Source organism: Rattus norvegicus, chromosome 9, assembly GCF_021556685.1.
Source record: "Rattus norvegicus strain SHRSP/BbbUtx chromosome 9, alternate assembly SHRSP_T2T, whole genome shotgun sequence".
In the NCBI taxonomy this organism is placed as follows: domain Eukaryota; kingdom Metazoa; phylum Chordata; class Mammalia; order Rodentia; family Muridae; genus Rattus; species Rattus norvegicus.
Window position 1 is genome coordinate 32625704 of NC_141542.1, and position 22992 is coordinate 32648695.

General features: G+C 44.6%; 1 protein-coding gene across 10 annotated transcripts in view; it reads left to right on the forward strand.

Moving 5' to 3' along the window:
• The window catches only part of Ankrd66 (ankyrin repeat domain 66), a 37851-nt gene that overhangs the window by 10269 nt on the left and 4590 nt on the right, over positions 1-22992 (forward strand). For 2 of the 10 annotated variants that reach the window (XM_087567226.1, XM_087567224.1), the window contains exons 2-5: positions 7816-8196; positions 9979-10216; positions 17074-17247; positions 21244-21472. In XM_087567226.1, the coding sequence (XP_087423352.1) occupies positions 10051-10216; positions 17074-17247; positions 21244-21472 (569 nt within the window). In that variant the 5' untranslated portion in view covers positions 7816-8196; positions 9979-10050. 10 annotated transcript variants of the gene reach the window in all.

The following is a 22992-nucleotide window of genomic DNA, read 5'->3' on the forward strand; positions in this document are numbered from 1 at the left end:
CTCTGGAATCTTAGTGGAACCTCCAGAAATGTTGTAGGCTATCCACCAAAGAAGGCTGCTTGGATTTAAAACAATACAAACGTCTTTATTAGCCAGCTGGTAACTACACTGGGTATTCAGAACCCCAGTGTAGTGCTGAACCTTTTCTCAGGCCAAGCTTTTAAACACAAAAACCATATTCTGGGTTGACACACTTCAGTTAACAAGAACAGTCAACCAGAGTGGAACTACCGAAGCCAAGAAGCAAGGTTAGTGCTTTTAGAGGTTTTCCCAGAACTAGGGCTGATGGATTAGGTCTTTGTTTTTGTTTTGACTGGTGGTGTTGTCTACATGCTGATTTTATAGCCCAAATAATATTTCCATCTTGCAGTTATGCTAAGATCTAGGTCCCTTTTACAAGCCCAATTTCATCAGACAAATATTTAACAATTCAGTGCAATATTTTTTCCACATAAATGTAGGGTTTTTTTTTTTTTTTTTAAAGCACAGAGCAGCTGGGTGGTGGTGGTACACACCTTTAATCCCAGCACTCAGGAAGCAGAGGCAGGAGGATCTCTGTGAGTCCTAGGTCAGCCTGGCCTATAGAGTTAGTTTCAGGACAGTCAGGGCTATACAGAGAAACCATGTCTTGAAAACAAACAAACACACAGAGACAGAACAGATAAGCGTGGGCTTGCATTCAGTGCATGGAGTTTACCTCTGAGGCCCTGGGCACGTCAGACAGTCTTTGAACCCCCAGTTACCTAACCTACGAACTGAATACAATAGAAGCTCCTGCATGAGATGATTTCCATGAGACTTAAAAGAGACGATCCGGTCAATGGTGAATGTGTACAACTAATCCCAGCAGTTGGAGTGTGGATAGAGAAGGGTCAAGGGTTCGAGATCAACTTTGGATACAAGGCAAGGCCCGTCTAGGTCTGAGAGGTCTGAGTCATGTGACTGAGACTCTGCCTCAGTAAACAAATAAATACAGAGATAAACAGAATGATGTATATAAATGTTTTGAAAAGTGTTTGGCAAGCAAAGTGAGTGCTCGATAGACGTTAGCTACTTAGACATCTGTAAGGTATGCGTATCCAGAAAGTACATAGGAGAGCTAATTCCTAGAGAGGTGAATGAGAGGTTCTGATGTCATAGGTGGATTAGGAGAACACCCCCCGGACAGAATGACAGAAGCAGTTAATAGAACAACACATAAGAGAATGGAACCTGAGGTCCATGAGTTGAAAGGTAAAGCAATTCCAGGGGACGAGAAGTCCAGAATGGTAACTCCTCTGAATTTCTAAAATAATGACGAGGAATCTCCTGGTCCAAGGTTGGTTATCCAGTGCCAGCATTGGCTTTTATATCTTACTGAAGGTAACTCAACAGCTTTCGCAGATTTCATTTTCTCCGTTCACTTAGGAGATCCAGAGCTGGGAGTGTCCAACCCATTCGTATGCTTCCTGTAGGGGGCTGTGTGCAAAGACTGCAGAACTGTCCTCTGGGGTGGAACCTTGAGAACACCCCTGCCTATTCAACACAGATGTTTTCTGTCAAGTATCCTGTCAAGTCCAAGCCTCCTGGGCGTCTCAGTGTTATTGTGACTGAGTCACCTGCCTCCTTCACCTGGTTGTGAGGTATCTGATTATCTTCTTGAGTCATTTGATTGTCTAGTTGTGACTTATTTGATTGTACATTCAGGATATCATTCATTCACTCCATCATGCTAATTAAGAGCTCGAAAGCTACACCCTTCATATTCTCAAAATAGTTATTGTACACATGCTCATGGGAAAATGGTATTTATTGCTAAAGTGAATGCAGAGTAAGATTTTCTTTTTACTCTACGCATGTAAATGAGTATTATCATAAACATTAAAGCTGTTTATTGCATTCATTGGGTACGGTTTTCATTTAGCAGTGTGACTCTGTTTTCCTTCCAAGCCAGTGTAGCCACATCTACAATAACAGTTTTAAAGGCTATAGAGCTCTCTCTTGTTAGTGAAAACTTGGGTTGTTTATGATACAATTTGAAATGGCACTTCAGTGAACAACCTTGCAGCCGAATTTTCGTGCATATTTATAGTTCTTTCTTCCTTGTGCATACCCAGGAATGAATCTTATGAGACAGAACGTGTGGGTTATTTTCTTCTAATTCTCTCTCATCCCTGGGTGTCCTGATTGAACCCAGAATAGACTTGGTTACTGTGGAAAAGTTACTTCTACAAAAAAGAATGTACTGAGAGATCTATAAAGATTCAACTTCCTCATTCTGAAACTCTCAACTTTTCCTACTACACACTGGGGGAAATACAGTCTAGTCATGCTGATGAGGCAGTCATGTCCTTGCAGCATCTGGCCCCATTCACCTTCCCCTGGCAGCCTCCCATGTCAGCTCAGTTTACATTCAGCCCCTCTGGATTTCAAGTCATCTCCTTTGCTGGTAGGAGTTGGCTTTTCTGTTGTTATTCAGACCCTGGCTGGAAGCCACGTGGATTAGCTGGTGAGTGTTAATAAAAGGGCTGTTGACAAAAGGAGAAACAGAATTCAGGGAGCACAACCCACGGGAGCATGGTACATTGCTCTTCACCAAGCAGCACTGAGAGCCCCAATCAGCTATGCTGTGCCTGAAGGAGCAAGTGCAGAAAGCAATGGCTTGGACTTGGCCAGCGTTGCTCTACGGAGAAAACCACCTGACAGGGCTGTGACCTTCACAGCCAGGCTGGCAGGCCTCCCTAGGGAGTAAGTTTTCTAACCCCATTCTTCATCTCCCTTCCCAATCCAGCTGGACATCACTGGCATAAGAGTCCATCATGGATGGTATCCAGCTAGGTTGGCCTTTATGGGACAGAATGCTTGGGGGTGGGGAAGGGGGGTGGCTTTAATGAGACAAATGAGACTTCCAACTGATTCCAAAATGCAGGTCTCAAAGCACTTGTGTTATTCTCAGGCCATTTAACACAGTCAGAATTACTTTTTTTTTTTTTTGTAATGTCTCACTTTGTCAAATATATTAATACCCCCATCAGACTTTCTTCACACGCACTATGAGAGGTCAGAAATCTTTGTTGTCAGTTTCTCTCAAAGGGACTTCCTAGGGCTAGGGTGATTGCTCAGCTGGTAAAGTGCTTGTTTTACAAGCATTAGAATCTGAGTTCAATCTCCTAGGACCCACGTAACAACAACAACAACAATCAAAGAAACAAGTAGAGCCATGGTGATGAGAGGGGATTCCGGCTCTAGGGAGACAGAGACAGGTGGATCCCTAGGGTTTGCTGCTGAGTCAGCACAGTCTGCATAGCTCTGGGCCAGTGGGAGACGCTGTCTTAAAACACAAGGTCAGAGGTATCTGAAGAACCACAGCTGAAGTAGACACAGACATAAGACAGACAGACAGGCAGACACGCACGCACGCATGCTCACAAACGCATGCACAATCGTATGTAGGCACACACATGCACAGACTAAGGCCTTCGATTGGTCCAGAAGACATGTCAGAAAATACAGGCAATGCAGGCAATAGAATGCCTCAATCCAGGCAAGTAGAAGTATGAGATAACCAAGACAGTTATCCACAACCCTCTGTAAGCAGGCTGTGGACATCCCACCCAGGTTACACGGCATCCAGTCTAGGTCAAGGGAGAACCATGATTGTATCTCTCCAGATGGTCCCTCATAGAAAATACAGTCTGAATTTAAGAAATGTGACCCTATGGACCTCCTAACTTGGTTGAGCAAGGTGTTGGAGCATGCAGATCCTGCTTGAGCTGACAGGCACAAGGCTGAAACCCTAGCTCTAGCATAGGCCCTTCTCAAGTCTAAGGGAACCAAGGTCCTACTACCCAGAAGGCTTTGCAAAGGTTCCTGAAGGATAGATATAGACAGGCACAAAAGTTTTAGGGACTGCAAAGCACAGCTGAGTTTCAGCTTGTTGGCTTAAGATGTGGGAACCTTGGAGGCTCCTTGAGATCAGGGTTCTGACAATGATGCTGCCAAGCTCTGAGTGTAGTCAGCTGTCTGAGTACTGTGAAGAAGCCATGGAGAGAGAGGTGACCTGGATGTGCCTGAGCCTTCTAGGCCTCAGATTCTTTGTGTGCAAACTCCCTGTGTTTCAAGTTTGGGGCCAAGGGTACTGAAGCAATCTTTAGGGAAAAAAAAAATAAAAGATGTCTAATACATAAAGGCATCCTTTGAATAATGGAGCCCCCCCACACACACACACATTCCATTCCCTTTGTGGAGCTCTAAGGGCAGTCTGTCTCACTGATTTGTACCTCCTACTACGCAAATCACTTTTCAAAGAAGAAGTTCGGTTTGAAGTCAGAACTATCATTTTCTAGGCAGAAAGCCTCAGCTTCAATAACTGTAAGGGTCACCAATATCCCAGACTCGGTATGAAAAAACAAAGCGTGTTTATTCTGCAGAAACAACCAGCATGTGGGGGTTAACCATTTTTTTGAAATGGCAACCCAAGACAAAGATGTGCAGGCCTTCTTATAGGGAACTGAGGGAACTCTCTAGAAGGATTAGGTAATCTAAAATTTCATTGGTGGGTGCTAGGGGGTCACAGTGGTCTGTGGTCTGCATTCCTATGTTACGAATGTTTAACCATAGGATAAGATAAAGCTGCCCGGCACAGATGGGTCATTCTGAGATAAGGTATTTCCCCACTACTGTGGTTATCACCAGGCTGTTCTTTGCAAAGAGGTTTTATGATCTTGTTCTGGATTTTATGGTCTGTTCCCCGGGAGCTGGTCCTTAAATGTCTCAAGACAAATGGGGTTTATGTTGTCCTTTCATAACTTCCATGTGAGTTTGAAGAGAGAATCTCTGTGTGGAAGAATCATCTATCAATAAAAAGCTGATTGGCCAATGAGCTGAGGCAGGAAGTAGGGGGGTGGGAGTTCCGGTAGGGAGAGAGAACTCTGGGATAGAGATTCACCCCGTACCCTGAGAAGACAGACGTGAAACTGAGATGAAGAAAACAGCCACGTGGCCCTCATAGAATAGAACAAATGGGGTTAAGTTATGAGCTAGTCGGGGAACAAGCCCAAGCTTGTGGCCGAGGAACTGGGGTGTGGGTGAAAAAGCTCGCAGTTATATGACTTTAATTTAGTCCTTCAAGAGGCAATGCATGGATACCACAGGCAAAATCAACAGAGCTTCCTAAATACCAGCAAGGGCTTTCTTATTCTGTGCCTCAGGGAAGGGACTTTATCTCGGTCTTTTTCTTTGAAGCAAAGGCAGTAAGTTCAGCAAGCATCTAAGTCTCTGTTGTTCTCTAAGCTCCGCAACCCCACCAGGTGCCCCTTACAACTCCTCCTGCAAGCTCTCAACCTGAGTCAGAGGCGCCAGACATTGAGTCCTGAGAAGCAAACCTATAAGAGCGACTTTTACTTCTCAAGGGACGTTATGCAGTGTTTGATCCACGTAGCATAACACGCATTGAGCTGTTTCCTAATTGTGTCCCTATATGCCTCAGCCTTACCATATGGGCCTGTTCTCATACACTCCCCAAAGGGAAGGCCCTGATAGCTTACTCTTTTTCCAATACGCCATACCATACCATCCTAATTCCTTCAGTGTATGTTCCAGGATATGGCAGAGGGAGATCAAGCCAATCTAGCTTCTTAATAGAAGCTGCTTCTTGTGGGGCATACCAGATATTGCTGTTAGTCCTGTAAGCCACATAACCAGGACATCAATCGTGGGCACTATTCTATACTTATTAACTGAACTATTGCCCTCAACTATGAAGGCCCCAGACTCCGGAGACCCAGAGCCTGGCAAATTGAAGCCAGGTGTAAGTGCCTAAGAATGTCTGAAACCATAAACCTTTAACTTCTCTATTTTTGGTGCAAACAGGGGTGCACAATGGGGGTTCTCGTGTAGGTGCAGACAGAATTTTCAACCTATCTGGTTCCACAGTGGCAGAGATTTTTTTTCCCAAGAATTATGTCGTTCAGAGGGACTGCCGTGGTACACATTCACATTTTCTACAAAATTTCCCAAAGGAAAGAACATAAAGAAACGCCCACAATGCCTAGTGAAAAGTCACCAGGGATGGAGGCTACAAGGGCGCTGGAGAATTGTGATCTGTGACGTCGACGTGCTGGAAGTTTGTCAAGCAGCAGTGGTTACCGTGTGGTCCACACCACCCATCTTTTTCCTTTTTTTTTAGACACAGTCTTCTGTATCCCCTACCTTAATCTGACAATGAAGCCAAGGATGATCCTGCTCCCCTTCCCTCTCCCTCCAGGATGCCCTGCCATTTCAGGTCTTATGCCATGCCGTCCATAGAGCCTAGAGCTGCAAGCATGCTATGCAAGCACTCTTTTCAGCTGAATTGCATCCCCAGCTCCAGGGTATAGATAGGTCTTTGGCATTCATATAGCTGATCCCTGGAAGACATCCATCACAGAATCTGTTTATCCCCAGCATATTCTGCTATTTGTAACAAATAAATATTTTACATTATCATGATTGATTTTATTTTATGTCTCTGTGACCTTGTGAATTATTTATGTCGATTTTTTCATCTCGTTATTTCAACAATATATGACGTTGCGTTGAAGCTACCGGGGGTCATTTTCTAGTGTAGTGTAAGAAGCTCACTACTGAGAGATCCCGGGGCCTCTCCCTTTTGTTGACCTTGCCCTCCGGCCGGCTGATGACTGGGGAGAGGTTTGACCTTAGAAATGTTTTTATCAGGGGAAATAAACATGTAGGAGGTGACAGGGCCCCAGAAGTTTACAGTCTGCTGATGGAAGATCCCACTCAGTCCTTCCGCTGCTGAGCTCTTATCATAGTTCCTCTGTACCTTATCAGGGGAACCTCTGCCCCTGAACCCTGTGAACTGCAGAATGGCCCTCAGTAAGTGTTTGTTCAGAGAACTTAAGCTGAACTGGAGCCATAGGAAAGAGTGGGAGCACTAGAGGTTAAAAACCAGCCCCTCAAACACATTTCCAGCTTGTAATTGACACCCATTAAACACTGCTGTCTTTGACCTAGCCGATTCTATTCTTTCCACTGTGCTCTTCTCCCTTGGTTTTTGTGAAGTTATACTCTCCCTGGCAATGGTTTAACTTATCTCTCTTTGCTATCAGTCTTCCAAGAATGGAGACCCTCAGTCTGGGTGCTATAGTCTCCCCTGGACAGTGATCAGTCTTAGTTTATCTTATGTGTTCCTTATATCCTTATATATAACCTACATGTTTGTGATTTCGACTATGTAACTTGATCTCCCAGAGTCACAGGACTTTGAACTGCTCCTCCATATTTAACACTTTGTATACAGGCTCCTCAAACTTAAATCAAAACCTAACGCTTAATCTGTGTTCTTCGCTCATCCCAAGCTGGCCCTGCTGTAGTCATCCCCAGACCACCAGGTCATCGCCTAAGTCAGCCTCAATTCTCCCTTCCCCTGACTACTCATGTCTGAGCCACCGACAGCCCATGTCATAACCGTTCTACATAAGTCTAATTTCAGTGCTTCATTCCCAGTGACCCCTGTGACCCTCGTTCACCAGCTACCCGCCCTTTCTTGTCTAGACTTCTGCAGCGGCGGATGTCTCCAGTGTTTGTGCTTGCTGTCTCATCTCCATTGCCTCCATTCTCCAATGAGCAGCTAAAGTTATCTTTGAAGGATCACAGGTTGAGCCATCTCATCTCACCCAGTATGTGAAGACCTTTCAGTGGCTTCTCTTTGTATTAGGGGTTAAAAGAAAAGGATTCAGATCTCGAGGTCCCAGAACACATTGAGCATCCACCTCCTCTCTGTGTCCGCTCACGCCATGCTCCACAAACAACCGTGTCTTCTTCCTCTTTCAGTTTTACACAGCCGAGCCATGTCCTCAGTCTGGACCAGTCCCTTCAGCTCCTCCGCCGCCTTCGTTCTTGTGTTTGCCACATCTCGCATGTCTGTTGTACAAGGCCCTTTGGAGGCTCAGAATTGACGCAGTGTGGGAGGGGTTCATCGGCTGGCGCCTATGGTCAGAAACGGAGCAGTTCTGCAATGGCTGCTTGTCAGCTGCAGAGCTGGGGTTCAGTCCAAGATCCTGGACGCTTCTGGACAAGAGGGACAGCGATGCAGTTCTGACTGAAGGTTGAAGGCTTGGAAATCCTCCGGAGAGTCATCGGTGTGAGTCTGTCTTCAAATGCGGGTGAATCTGGAGACGGATGCCCTGCAGTTATGGTGGATACAAAAACAATGTATGTGCTCACAGAGAGGCTGACAGTGCATGCACTAGACACAGGCTTTTCAGTCCCTCTCAGACTCTAGCCTATTTATTTGATAACTCCCTACTCGGTGATAGTCTTACCCTTTCTTTTTGCTGACCCACATGCTCTCTGGAGTTTCTCTCAGTGAAACAGCAGACACGGTTCTTTTTTTTTTTTTTTCTTCTTTTTTCTTTTTTTCGGAGCTGGGGACCGAACCCAGGGCCTTGCGCTTGCTAGGCAAGCGCTCTACCACTGAGCTAAATCCCCAACCCCAGCAGACGCGGTTTTTATCAGTCAGGCTTTCATTGCTCAGACAAAATGCTTGAGGAGAGCAACTTAAAGGAGGAAGTATTTGTTCTGGATTTCTTGCAGCGGTTTCAGCGATGGTCAGCTGCATCCTTGTTAGCTTTGGTGAAGCCTAGCATCGTGGTAAGAGGTTGGAGCAGAAAGTGTGGTTGGAGCAAAGCCGCTAACCTTTGCGCTGTCTGGCAGCAGAGACAACAAGGAAAGATGTTGGGGTCAAGAAAGGTACATTTTGTTCCTCGTGATTTTTTTTTTACCTCAAGCAGGCTACACTGATGCCTTTCTGCCATCTTCCAATAATGGATGCAGGGCCTCGAAAGATGATTCAGTAAAATATGTGCTCTACAAGGAGGAGAGATTCGGTTTGATCGCTGGCACTCGTGCATGCTTGGCGTGGCAGGAACAAAGATACTGGAGGCTTCCAGGCCTGAATTGGCAGGCTTCAGATTTAGTAAGAGACCTCATCTCAAATGGATAAGGCAGAGACATAAGGAACAGACACACATACCACAGACACACACAGAAGCACGTGTGCGCATGCACACACACACACACACACACACACACACACACACACAATGCATCCATCTACAGATTCTGTAACAGCCATCATAATCCAGCCATTTTCTAAGACCTTTAATTATTAATTAATTAATTAATTAACCTCCCAAATGTTGCCCCCTCCTGCTCTCCTCACAAAGTCCTCTTCCCCTTATGTCCCTTCCCTTCACCTCTGAGAGGGTAGGGCCTCCCCTAGGGTCTCCTCCCACCCTGCCCCTTCAAGTCTCTACAGGATTAGACACATCCCCTCCCACTGAGGACGAGGGATTCCTCCCTCGGCTACATATATGCTGGGGCCTCCATCCAGCCCGTGTATGCTCTTTGGTTGGTAGTTCAGTCTCTGAGAGCTCCCAGGTTTGTTGACGCTATTAGTCTCCCTGTGGGGTTCCCATCCCCTTCAGAGCTTTCGATCCGGGGCTGGGGATTTAGCTCAGTGGTAGAGCTTTTGATCCATCTCCCAACTCTTCCATAAGGGTCCAAGGGAGGATGGCAGAGAGGAAGGGACAGAGGAATTCAAGATAGGCAGCGCTGTAGACAGGGCAGACAGGGAAGGAAGGCCAGGAGAAAGCATATGGGAGTTGTTATTATTTAAATGTCTCTCTCGCATCAAATGTTTTATAAATCACACCAGACAATTGTATTTAATAGCCAGAGGGACAAAGTTTAAAATGTCCACTTTGAGTGGTGAGATACAGGAAACTCGGAAGTTAAGGAATTTGCTCAGGTTCTCATTCACACGTGGGCTCTGAAAGTCGGTGGTGAAGAGCAGAGGCTGTCCTGCACACTCCGAATACTCCGTGGCAGGCAGATAGTCCTCCAATCCTAGTTGGCTACTAAACGGCGAGCCTGCTTTCCGATATCTCGTGCTTGCCAGTCATCAGCTGCTTTCCATTTCATTTTGTTTGTCAGGTGTTCTAAAGAGCCTTGTGAGGACCATCACCATTAAACTAAAGTAGAAGAGGGAATTCCTGAAGCGTCTGGATGAGAAGCAGAGAGGCAAGGCTGCACCACCAGACTCCGGGAGACCAGGAAGCTGGGGCTGCTTGTCTACTTTCCTGGGGAGGAGGAGGGGCCAGTTTCCATGGCGTGAACACGCTAACACTCCAACCAGCGATGATGGCCTGCACCACAGAGCTCCTTAAAGACAGTAAGTGTTTTAATCCTAGTTCCTTTTTATTAGAGAAATCATTTGCAATTCGCCATGCACACTGGCTACTTTTTAAACCGAGGCTTATCTCCCTGAAATATCAGAGTTCAGATACACTTGATCAGATTCACCAAGATTCAGGCAAAGGGAAGCTCGCTAAAGTTTAGTAGTTTTTGACAGGCTAGTGAATTCTGGTCTGTTATAATTCTGGTCTGGTCTGCATAAAATTAGATATGTTTAATGTGTCCAATTCAGCGGGTTTTAGAATTTTAGACTTTGAGAGTCATTGACACCACAGGGTGGTTGTTAAGAGTCAGCACATTTCGCCCCACACCCAATCCCAACCTATGCTAGGCAACTGTTAATCTGTATTTGACCCCATAAGTTTGCCTGCACTGTGCATGTCACATACATGGAATGGAAACATGTAATATGTGACCTTCCATATCTGACCTTGTTCACATAGCATGTTTCATGATCCACCCATAAAACAACTATTACTCTTCATTTATTTTTGTGTATGTTTGTGTGTGTGTGTGTGTGTGTGTGTATGTGTGTGTGGTGTGTGTGTGTGTGTGTGTGTGTGAGAGAGAGAGAGAGAGAGAGAGAGAGAGAGAGAAGAAAACATGACTACTATGTATAATGGAGGAGAAAGTTTATTATAGATACATGGGAAAGCACAGCTAGAGCCAGGAACCTCTGAGAAAACTCAGCATGAACACGACCCTGAGCCATGTGGGATATCGGGAAGGAGGGGTTGGAAGGAAAAGGGGAGAGAAGGGAACCAGGTGCAGTAGCCAGAAGACCCAAAGGTACAAAGAACAGATAAATAAAATGGTTGGGCTTTACAGGAAAAAGCAGACCAGCCCCCTGGGCTGGAGAATCAGAATAGGGGGCAGGGTATGCCAGCCATATTTTTTAACAGGCAGGGGCTGAGGGATGGAGGGGAAACATGGTAACAGGTTCACTTTGCTATGTTGAATAGGCCTCTCAGCCATTTGTCCCAGTGAATCTAGACTCATGAAACCTAACAGTGTCATGTGTGAACATATGTGTGTCACAGAGGTCAACCTTGTGTCTTGTGCCTCAGGAGCCAGGTACCCTGTTTTTTGATACAAGAGTCTCTCACTGGCCCGTGACTGGCCAGTGAACCACAGAGAACCTCCTGTCTCTTGGCCCCCAGGCAGAATTAGAAATCAGAATTAGAAATCAGAATTAGAAATCAGAATTAGAAATTAGAAATTACTACCCTCACCATATATACTGGGCATGGGACTGAGGTGTTCACACTTAGATGACAAACACTTGGCCAACGGAGCTATCTCTCCAGTCCTACGTCATTCTTTCCTAGTGCCAGGTAATATTCCACTACCTGAATATTGCGTTTTTGTTCTGTTATCTATTGACTCATACCTAGGACATTCCCATTTTTTTGCCCATTATGACTAATGCTTCATGAAGAATCATGTCCAAATCTTTTTTCTTTTCTGTTTTTTCAAGGCATGGTTCCTCTATGCATTTCCTAGTTGTCCTGGAAGACCAGTCACTCTGTACATCAGGCTGACCTTGAACTCACAGAGATCCTCCTGCTTCTACCTTCCGAGGGCTGGGATGAAAGGTGTGTGTCACCACTGCTTGGCTCATGTCCAAATTTTTATAGACATTCTTTTTCTTCTTGTTGGTTGATACTCCATTTAAAGACTCACTATGAAAGCATAGCAATCAAGTTCATGGGATACTAGCACAAGAAGAGAATAGGAAAGAAAGCCTGGAAAGAAGGCCATATGCTCGTGTTCATTGTTTTACACAGTTGTTTATATATGAGACTCTATAATGTAAAGATAAACGAATGTTTATGTTCACAGTGGATCAAACATGCAAATGCAAGATCAAAACTTTAAAACAGAATAAGAAAATTTACCTATGAGTAGTTGGTTGTCTCAGACTCCTGGTTTACCACTGAGCTATTTGAGGTATATACTGAAGTCAGAAGTCAGCGAACTCTCATCCTGTTTCTTTTAAGATTTTTTTTGCTTATTCTGATGTTGTTGGTTTTTGTTCGTTTGCTTTTGGTTTTGGTTTGCTCTCTGCTCCCTGCTTTCCTTTCAGAGAGAAGCTGCTAGCCAGTCTATGTGACTACGTCTGTGGTGGGAACTGATTACAAATACAGAATCTTGGGTCTTATCTAATAATTCCTCATGAACCAGAAGCACAATTAAACAATTTCCCTAAGTGATATGTGCAGATAGAGGTTGTCAATTTGTGGTAACTAGGTCAAATCCCATATCTGTTTTGAAGGCTTGTACTCACCCTAAGCTATTGGGCCTTCCTAGATTGGTTCTAGGAGACTTTGAGGGCAAGCTTTCATATCTTTGGACACCTATATTGATCTTTTGACCCTAATCAACTACTTGCCCAGCCCCCAGTATGCTTGGTCTCTACTACTTCAGGCCCTGCTGATGACATTGTGAAAGTTCCTAAGTGTATGGGAGGGTGCAGTAAAGAAACCAGCCACTCCATGATGAGGGAGAAGGTTTTTATTGGGGGATAAAAGAAAAAAAAATTCAAAGGCATCTTGGAGAGTCCTGAGTGGAGGGAAAAGGAAGCTGACTGTCAGGGCCAGGACTAAGGAAGTAGGAATCGTAAAGAATAGCAAGAGTGAGAGAATAGAAAGATTAGCTGGATAGAGTGAAAACCCTTGGCACTATAAAGAGAGCATGCATGTGTGCACACCTGTAAATGTATGTCTGTGTCTGTGTCTGTGTCTAGGCCTGTGTCATTATATGTAGCAGCCTTGGGGCAGAGTTGAGAAAGGCAAGAAAGCTAGCTGGGCTTTGAGATATATAGCAAATGGGTGTGTGTAGGCCCAAAGGAGCCTGAAGGTCAGCATAGACATTGATATACAACTACACATACATGTCAAACGAGAGTCCTATGTCTTTCCTGCCAAAGGCAAGGGCTCTTCTCTTTTTGGCATATAGGAAATAATTTCACAAGTTCCACAAAAAAGAACTGCCTTTTATCTAACCATCAGAAGTTCTTATTAGACCTCAGGATCATTTACACTCTTAAGCATCATCCAATGAGTTTTTATTTATTTAGATTAGGTCCATTGATACTATCACCATGCAAAGTTAAAGGAATACTTTCCATTTTTCAAGATTCCTTTTATTTTTAATCCTTTTATACTCCAGCATGGGCTGAGTCTAGATTCTGTTTTGGATCAAGTTTTGGGGAGGAATGCAGTTCCTTTTGGACCGGATACTAAACTCTGTCACAGCCTTAAAGGTCTTAGATGGGGATTTAAGGGAGACCCGTAGTTAGATTGTTGAGGAGTATTTTATTAGAAGAGAATTATTATTACCGTGGATGGTGGACAGGTAGTAAACAGTGTGGCAAGATTTGAGGTCAGGCTCAGCAGGAGACAGACAGCACAGTGGAGTCTCTGAAAAAGAATCAGAGCCACGTGACAGAAGTAGGGGCTTTTTCCTGTACAGTTCGGAGGATGAAGGAGGTTTCAGGTCACATGCCAGTAGCCAGGCTCTCTCTGACTCATAAGCAGGAGGCAGAGAAGGGATGAAGAGCAGGACGTGTGTCCACCATTGATGTAACCACTACCTCTGATGAGAGATCCAGACATCTGAAAAATCTGTTAGCTAAGGACTTGCAGACAGCATCTCAGTGGGGAGTCTGGAGGTATCCGGAAAAGGGCAGGAGTTTCTACATGTCGGTGGCCTGAGCAGCAGCAGCAGCTGAATTTTAGTGTTACATCCTTATATGGGCCAATAGCGTACAACACACAGTGCAAGTAGTTCAACACTGGTCAGCTGTTAAGTAGGGGTTGCTGAACTCTGGGAGGAGTGAGGTTTCCTCTCAGCAAGGGACTGAGGGGAACCCTTTGCTCTCACTGGCCACTTGCTTCTTGCTCAGGTTTGTCTTGTTTGTCTCAAGAATGCCTGTTGCTGGTAGGTGCTGGATACCAAGTAGATGGCCCATCCACCCCAGGCAAATGGAGAAATAGATGGAAACAGAATCCGCCCTCTTGTTATGTGAGTTGCTTTTGAGTTGCCTAGGAAATTGCTTTCACTTGGTCCCTCGGCCTGAAAGTGATTTGCAGGTGATGCTTTGCAGACACAAAGTTGTCAGGCTGTGGTCTACTCGTTTGTGTAGGAAGCTCTTGCACTTCTCAGCGTCTGCCTCCCAGTCACCAGATCAGTCACTGTCGGTCACCAAGATGACTCTTACTCATCCCTTTAGGACCAAACCCAGGGTTTTGACAGTACAGCTCCATTCACTTCCTAGCCTTACGGATCAGCTGTGTCTTCCTGTCCCTGGGCATTGTGTTTTAATTACGTTTAATTCTCCCATTCGCTGGCTCTAGGGCTACTCTCATATTTGATTAAGGAGCAGATACTGTGTCAGAAATCCTTGACCCCTGTCCCAGAGTTTCAGGTTCAGTAAGAGGATAGTGAGCCCACTAATTTGCATTTCTAATGAACCTCCTCCCTTGATGCTGGCAATGACAGTTTGTAAGGCGGGTCTGGCTCCTTCTCCAGTTCTCATGTTGAATCTTGAGATCTAGGGCATCTCTAGTGGGTGCAGTTCAAACAACTGTCTCCTCTAATTTCCTACCTTGTCTCCTCCTGTGTCCACATCTGCATTTCTTAAGATTTTAGATCTCAGGATCGTTTACACTCTTAAACATCATCCAGAGAGCTTTTATTTATTCGGATTAGGTCCACTGATGCTACCACCACAAACAGTTAAAGGAACGTCTTCCATTCTTAAAGATTTCTTTTATTTTTAATCCTTTGGATGAGTCTGTGGGTTATAGTCAAATGCTAGAGACATTTGATCAACTGGAGATGAAATTATAGGTGGCTATGGGCTGTCTACTACAGGTTCAGAGAGTAAAACTCTAGTCCCCTGGAAGTACAGCATGTGCTCTTAACCACCCACCCATTTCTTCATCCCTCAAACAGTCTGATGAAGGCAGTTCCTTCTTTTTGCGCCACGTTGACAGAAATAGTATATTTTAAAATGTATGAAGGAAGTTTCATGAATTGAACTTCTCATAGGATTAAATCAGACTAAGAGCACACTATGAAATATTTTAATGAAAAGTAATTGTGTTCTCCACAACAACAAAGAATGTGAAGAATGGTTGTTGGCTTGCTCTGTCTATTCTCTGACTCCCTCTAACAGCTAACTTAATTGGAGTCACTGAATCCTCACGGCACCTTTGGATTTCACTGTCATGTTTTGATAGGAGTATATAAAGCAATAGTGGTTTCAGACATTTGTGCAGTTGGATATGGAGAAGTATTTTTGAGTCATCGTCAGTTTTCTTCTCTGGATCTACATCAGAACTGCCCACTATATGCTGATGTCTCAAAGATTTGTTGTGAGGTAGCATCTGAAATGGTGTCCATTGACCAGCTGCACTCCATTTGAACCAACTGGTCTACCTCCAGGACTCTCTTTACTTGTGCTCCATCTTGCAGCATCCTGATCTTGTCATATGGAGAGGTTGGTCCATGGGTGATGGAGATGTCCTCATGTTGGTATGACTTTATTGTTCAATCAGGTTTACTAAGCTGTATATTCAAGAGTAGAGGATTCAATAAAAGTACTCTTTATTGTAATATGAAGTGTGTCCTCATGAAGCTGTGCTCTCCTGTAAGTGTATAAATACCAGTTTGCTGAAAGAATCTTTTTTTTTTTTATGTCCAGTCACCAGCAGTTTTCTCTCCTGTTTCCTTTAAACCACGGGGTAAGTGAGAAGAAAAGGAACAAGGCCTGTGACATTTTTTAATACTACAATGAAACACTTTTCCCTTTGTAAATCCCCCAAATAAAAAATCAGAGACCCCTAAGGGTTGGTAGATTATAGTATGAGAGTTGATTACTCATAACATAGGATTTTGTGTATGTGTGCATATGTGGGAGCCTGTGGGAGAAGGGCTGTGCATGTGTGTAAGTGTGTGTGTGTGTGTGTGTGTGTGTGTGTGTGTGTGTGTGTAGTTCAGATGACAACTTTAGGCGTTGGCTCATTCTCAGAGCCTCCTTCCCACCCTTTGTTTGAGATAGGGTGTCTCAATGGCCTGGAACACCAGACCAGAGAGCTAGAGAACCTCAGGAATCATTCGTTTCTATTTCCAATACTGAGATTACAACCGTGAGCCCTGCACCCAGATTTTTTACATGGGTTCTAGGGATCTGAACTTAGGTTCTCGTGCTTGAGGAAAAAAAGCACTTCACTGACATGCCATCTCTCCAGACCCCTCATGACATATCCTTAATAACAATGTCTAGTAGTTTTGTTTGTGTGTCACCACGCTGTGCTCCTCATGAGGTAAGGCAATAGCTTTTAATTTCCATAGAGCGTTGATGCTGGATCCAGTCATCCAGTCCAAACTGAATGTGCAAATTGCTGCTGTCCCCACAGCATCTCTGAATGCTTCCACACATTAGAAAGGCAAGATGCAGAATTTCACAGTCAAACTAAGGTAGCATAGAACAAAGGGAACTCTGAAGAAGGAGTAGAAAGTCACACTGAAAGATGAGTGTAGGACACACCATAAAGTGCCAATCTTTGACTTTAGAGATAATTCTGGGTAAAGTAGGGGACATCAGTAGATTTTTGGGTTGGAGAACGGTGAGTACTCTTCATATTTGCTGGGAGCTAAGGGAGGCACACAGCAGAACACACACACACACACACACACACACACACACACACACACACTGCAACTTTAGATACAAATCCACAAGAGAAGAAAGCTAGTCACTGATGCAGAAAACTAGGGAGCCCTTGCTAGGTATGAAAAGTTATAAGTAGCCTGTATCCCCTCCAGCAGATTCTGTCATGGAATTGTCAAAACTATCAGACATGACCAAGCTCCACCAGGCTGTGGCTGCAGGGGACTACAATTCAGTGAAGAAGATTTTGAAGAAAGGTCTCTGTGACCCAAACTACAAGGATGTAGACTGGAACGACAGGACCCCACTTCACTGGGCTGCAATCAGAGGTGAGCGGACAATGTCTGTGTGAACTCATCCCTAATCCACGTTCTTGAGGGCCTCAGCCAGTGTCAGAGAGCGGGATGGACATTTCTTTAGAACTAGATGGAACATCTCATCCCTGGCATTACACCTTACCAGTGGTAGCATCTGGACCATATTATTTAATGATTTGCCCTCCCTTTAATTCTTCTATCTAATGGAAGCAGTAATGCTACACTGGAGTTTTTTGAAGAGGAGTTTGATAATGTATACAAAGATGAGACTATAAACATGCTCCTCTCAGTCCTCTGCCATCTTGACTTCATAACTGGAGTAGATGAAGATGATCCTCGCCCCCTCCCAGCACATCCCAGTTATACAACAGGAAATTAGCAACAAAGGTCTTTGGATGTTGACACTAGAGAGATAGCTCCAGCAGTTAGGAGTGATTGCTGCTCCTGTGAGGACCGGAGTTTGGTTCCCAGCATCCACATCCACCTCTAACTCTGGCTTCAGTAGAATCAACATCTTCTGCCTCTGGGGCACCTGCACACGTGTGCATTATTCATGTGGGCGAGCACTGTCATGGTTTGAGTATGCTTGGCTTAGGCAGTGGCACTATTTGGAGGTGTGGCCTTGTTGGAATAGGTGTGTCTCTGTGGGCATGGGCTTTAAGACCCTCAACTTAGCTGCCTGGTAGTCAGTATTCTGGTAGCAGCCTTCAGATGAAGAGGTAGAATTCTCAGCTCTACCTGTACCATGCCTGCCTGGACACTGCCATGCTCCCACCTTGACGATAATGGACTAAACCTCTGAACGTCTAAGCCAGCCTTGCATTGGTCATGGTGTCTGCTCACAGCAGTAAAACCCTAAGACAAGCACCTACACACACACACACACACACACACACACACACACACACACACACACACACACCCAACATGTTTAGTAATAAATACTACCAAAACCAGTTAAGTAAAGCAATATTATAGTCAACTTTGCTCTCCATATTTGTCTTCTCTCTTGTGGGGAGAAGGACCAGGCAGAAAGTAGGACCAGCTGCAGAAGACTTAGCTTGGGACATTTTTGCAGAAATCTAAGGAACATTGGTAGCTATACCAGATGACATCTTTGGGAATGTGTGCTGTATTTTTTGCATGGTGTTAGGTGCTTCATGTCTGGGAATTCATCCCTACTCCTCAAGGATTTGATGAGACTAGTGGTAACAGCCTTAGTTTACAATGAGGAACAAGGGCATTGCGCATAAGGCATTTGTTTTCTGTCCTTTTTTTCCTCCTCCTCCTTTTCTTCTTCTTCTTTTTGAGAGAGGATTTCTCTGTGTAGCCCTGGCTGTCTGGGCACTTGCTCCATAGACCAGGCTGGCCACAAACTCAGAGATCTACTTGTCTGTGCCCCCTGAGTACTGAGACTAAGGGTAGACATTACCAACACCTGCCCAGGCATGTGCACGCCATGGTGTACATATGAAAGTCAGAGGACAACTTTCAGGAGTTGGTTTTCTTCTACTGTAAAACACTTTTAAATTTAAAAACATTTGGGGGCTGGAAAGATGGCTCAGTGGTTAAGAACATTGACTGCTCTTCTAGAGTTCTTGAGTTCAAATCCCAGCAACCACATTGTGGCTCACAACCATTTGTAATGGGATCTGATGCCCTCTTCTGGTGTGTCTGAAGACAGCTACAGTGTACTAACACATAATAAATAGATAAATCTAAAAAATATTTTTAAAATATTTTGATCATATTCTTTCCTTCCCTCAAGTTCTTTCAGAGCCTCTCCATCTCCTTACCACCCAACTTCAAGTTTTTTCTCAAAAAAGAGAAAAATCAATACAAAAACAGCCACCACTCAAATCAAGAAAACAAATAAAACCACACCTAAAAATAAAAACAAACCACCAAACTGTAGCCAAATAAAAGTGCACACACACACACACACACACACACACACACACACACACACAGAGAGAGAGAGAGAGAGAGAGAGAGAGACAGAGAGACAGAGAGACAGAGAGGCAAAACAAACAAACAAAACAAAACAAAAACAAAACAAAAACCCCAAACCAAACCAAAACAAGTCCTACAGAGTCCCTTATATAGTTGGTGAACTACTCCTGAACATGAGGCCTATCCTGGTGTGGTTGATATACCCAGTGTCCTATTGAAGAAAACTGATTTTCCCTTCCCAGCAGGTATAATGACAGTTCAGTTGTTAACCTTTACCCTAGTGGCTAGGTTTTCACTCATTCATTCATTCATTCATTCATTCAGCTATTCATTTTAAAAATAGAACACAATAAAATATAATAAAACAAAACTATCGCATCGAGGTTGGACAAGACAAACTAACAGAAGGAAAAGAGCTATGAGAAGGCACAAGAGTCACTTGTTTGTGCACTCAGGAACCCACTAAACTAAAAGTCATAACGTGCACACAGGGGACTCAGTGAAGACCCATGGAGACTTATGCATGCTGCTTTGGACTCTGTGAGTTCATATGAACTTTTGTCATCCTGATGTAGAGAGCCTTGTGTCCTCTGTCCCTTTTGCCTCTTACACTCTTTCTGCCCCCTCTTCTGCAGGGTTTCCTGATCTATTAGGGAAGGGATTTGATGGTGATAGCCCAGCTAGCAGTCAGCATTCCAAGGTCTGTATTTGTTCCCATCTGCTCCAGGAGGAAGCTTCTCTGATGATGGCTGAGCAAGCCACTCATCTATGAGTATAGCAGAATATCATTAGGAGTCTTCATCAGTACACTTTTCATTCCTTTTTCAGACCAGTAGTAACTGGTTTTACCCTAGGTCCATAGCGCTATCTAGTCTCAGGTTCTTGGTCACCCAAGCAGTGTTGGGCATGGGTTCCATCTCATGGTGTGGGCCTGAAGTCAAGTCAGTTATTGGTTGGTTTTCCCACAAGCTCAGTGATGCGGTTGTCTAGCATGTCCTGAGGACAGGACACTGCTGTGGATAAAGGGTTTGTGGCTGGCTTGGTGTTCCCATTTCTCTTTTGAGAGTGTGAAGAGTAACTTCCTATACCACAGATGCCAAAGCACAGGGATGCAGGCTCTGGGTAGGCACTGGTCCACCACCTCCATCCTCAAGGAGTTGTGCAGGTGTTGTCTTCAGCAATGGGGCCTTGATGGCAGGTTGTGGAGAACAACCTACGCTACTGGCAACAGCCTGGGTTGTTTGGGGACTCTCATGGGACCCCTTTGACCAATAATTCAATGCAATTAACCTAATCCTGGTACTGGAAGTTTTGTTTGGTAGCAAGAAATGGCCAGTTGGGTCTCTGACTCCCCTGGTATTTGGCAATTTCATTTTTATATATTGTGTGTGTGTGTGTGTGTGTGTGTGTGTGTGTGTGTGTGTGTACATTTCTACTCTGTTATGTTTCTATGCTACACCTCAAATGCCCCTTAATTTTATCTGCCTCTCCCTGTATTCCCTTTCACAACCCTTCTTCCTCCACACTCCCCACTCGTTCCTCCCAGTTCAGCCCTCTACATTATCCATAACTATCTGTTCTATTTCCCTTTCCTAATGAGATCTGTCTGTGCTCTCTAGTATGTTGTTATTTGATAGCTAATCTCTGTGGTCTTATGTATGATTAGGTATCACTGATTTCACAGCTGATACCCACATATAAGTGAGTACATAGTATATTTACCTTTGTGAGTGGAATATCTCACTCAGGATGATATTTTTAGTTCCATCCACTTGTCTGCAAATTTCATGATGCCATTTTTAACAGCTGAGTAATGTTCCACTATGCAGTCGTCATCCATTTTTTCTCTTAAGGGACATCTAGTTTGTTTCCAACTTCCGGTTATTTTGAGTAGGGTAGAAAGTTCAGGAACTGCTTAGGGGACAGAATACGTTCAAAGCCAATCTTTGAAACTTAACGAGGCAGAGGTACCTCAAAAGCTAGTTTCCTCCTGCTTCCACACTTTTGAGACATCTTAATCTTACCTTTGTCTCCTTTCCCCATGGTGTATCTAAGGGCACATGGAGGTGATCCATCTCCTGATACAATACGGAGCCAGACCCTGCTTGGTAACTGATGTGGGCTGGACTGCAGCTCACTTTGCAGCTGAGTCGGGCCATCTGAATGTACTCAAGGCCCTGCACGCGCTGCACGCTGCCATCGATGCGGCCGACTTCTTTGGAGACACGCCCAAGAGGATCGCACAGATCTACGGTCAGAAAGACTGTGTGGACTTCCTGGACACGTAAGTCCTGTGCTGTCCCAGCTACAGCAAGGAACCTGCAACTAGGGGTCTTGTCAATTGACCAATCTCAGGTAAATGAAAGTGAAACAAAAAGATCTAACCCCATGGTCCCCAACCTCCCTAATGCTGGGACCCTATGTTTTCTTTTTTATTGATTTATTGATTTTACGTGAGCACACTGTCATTGTCTTCAGATGCACCAGAAGAGGGCATCGGATCCCATTACAGATGGTTGTGAGCCACCATCTGGTTGCTGGGATTTGAACTCAGGACCTCTGGAAGAGCAGTCAGTGCTCTTAACCGCTGAGCCATTTCTGCAACCCAATGTGTAGCTTAGGCTGGCCTCAAACTCGTGATCCTCCTGCTTCTGCTTCCTTCAGCAAATCCTACGGGCATGCACCACCGCAACTGGCACTATGACCCTATAATATGGTTTCTCGTATTGTAGTGAACTCCCAACCATTATTCCATGGCTACTTCACAACTGTAACTTTACCATTGTTTTGAATCATAATCCTGACATCTGATATGCAACCCCAAAGGGGGTGTGGCCCACAGGCTGAGAACTACTGTACCATTTGACTGGTTTCATGATTGCTTGTTTGTTTTTAGTAGATTTTTACTTCACACGTACAATGGTTTTACTTTCTTGTAGGTATTACACTCTGGGGCCAGGAGAGGGCGCAAGGGGCCCCTGGAACTGGAGCTATCAACTGCTATAAATAGCCCTGTGAGCGCCAGAAACAAAACTCTGTGACCTCTGCAGAAAAAGAGCCTGTGCTCTTAGCGCGGGAGCCCCTGTAATGTCTTTTAAGTTGATTTTAATTTTCTTCTTTTCGATCAAAATGACAAGTTAGGGGTGCAAAGTGTGCTGCTCTTTGGTGTTAGAACCTACAAGAATTATCTCAGATAATACTGGACGCTAAGTTTGAGGCTGAGACTTGGCCTAAGCTTCATGGCCACCCCCGGGTTCCGGAAGCTTGAGCTACCTGTGTGACATTGTTGTACAAGTTAAAACTAGCTCCCCGACCCTCAGTTTCCTCATACCTACTGAGCTGCGGAGATGGTTCAGTCAGCGAGGTGCTTACCACACAAATAAGAAGGCCCGAGTTTGGATCCTCAGCGCCTGTGTAAAAGAACCAAGGTACCATTCAGAGACAGAAAGATTCCAGGGGCTTGTGGGGCAGCCAATGAAGACAGAACTGCAAGCTGTAAATTCAGTGGGAGATCCTATCTCCAAATATAAAGAGGAAGATAGGGCTGGAGAGATGGCTCAGTGGTTAAGAACACCGACTGCTCTTCCAGAGGTCCTGAGTTCAAATCCCAGCAACCACATGGTGGTTCACACCCATCTGTACTGAGATCTGATGCTCTCTTCTGGTGTGTCTGAAGACAGCTACTTATATATAATAAATAAATAAATCTTATATTTAAAAAAGAGAGCAAGATACACTATACTGCCTCCACATGTACATGTACACGTGTCCACATGTGCTCCTTAGCACAGAAGCACATACACA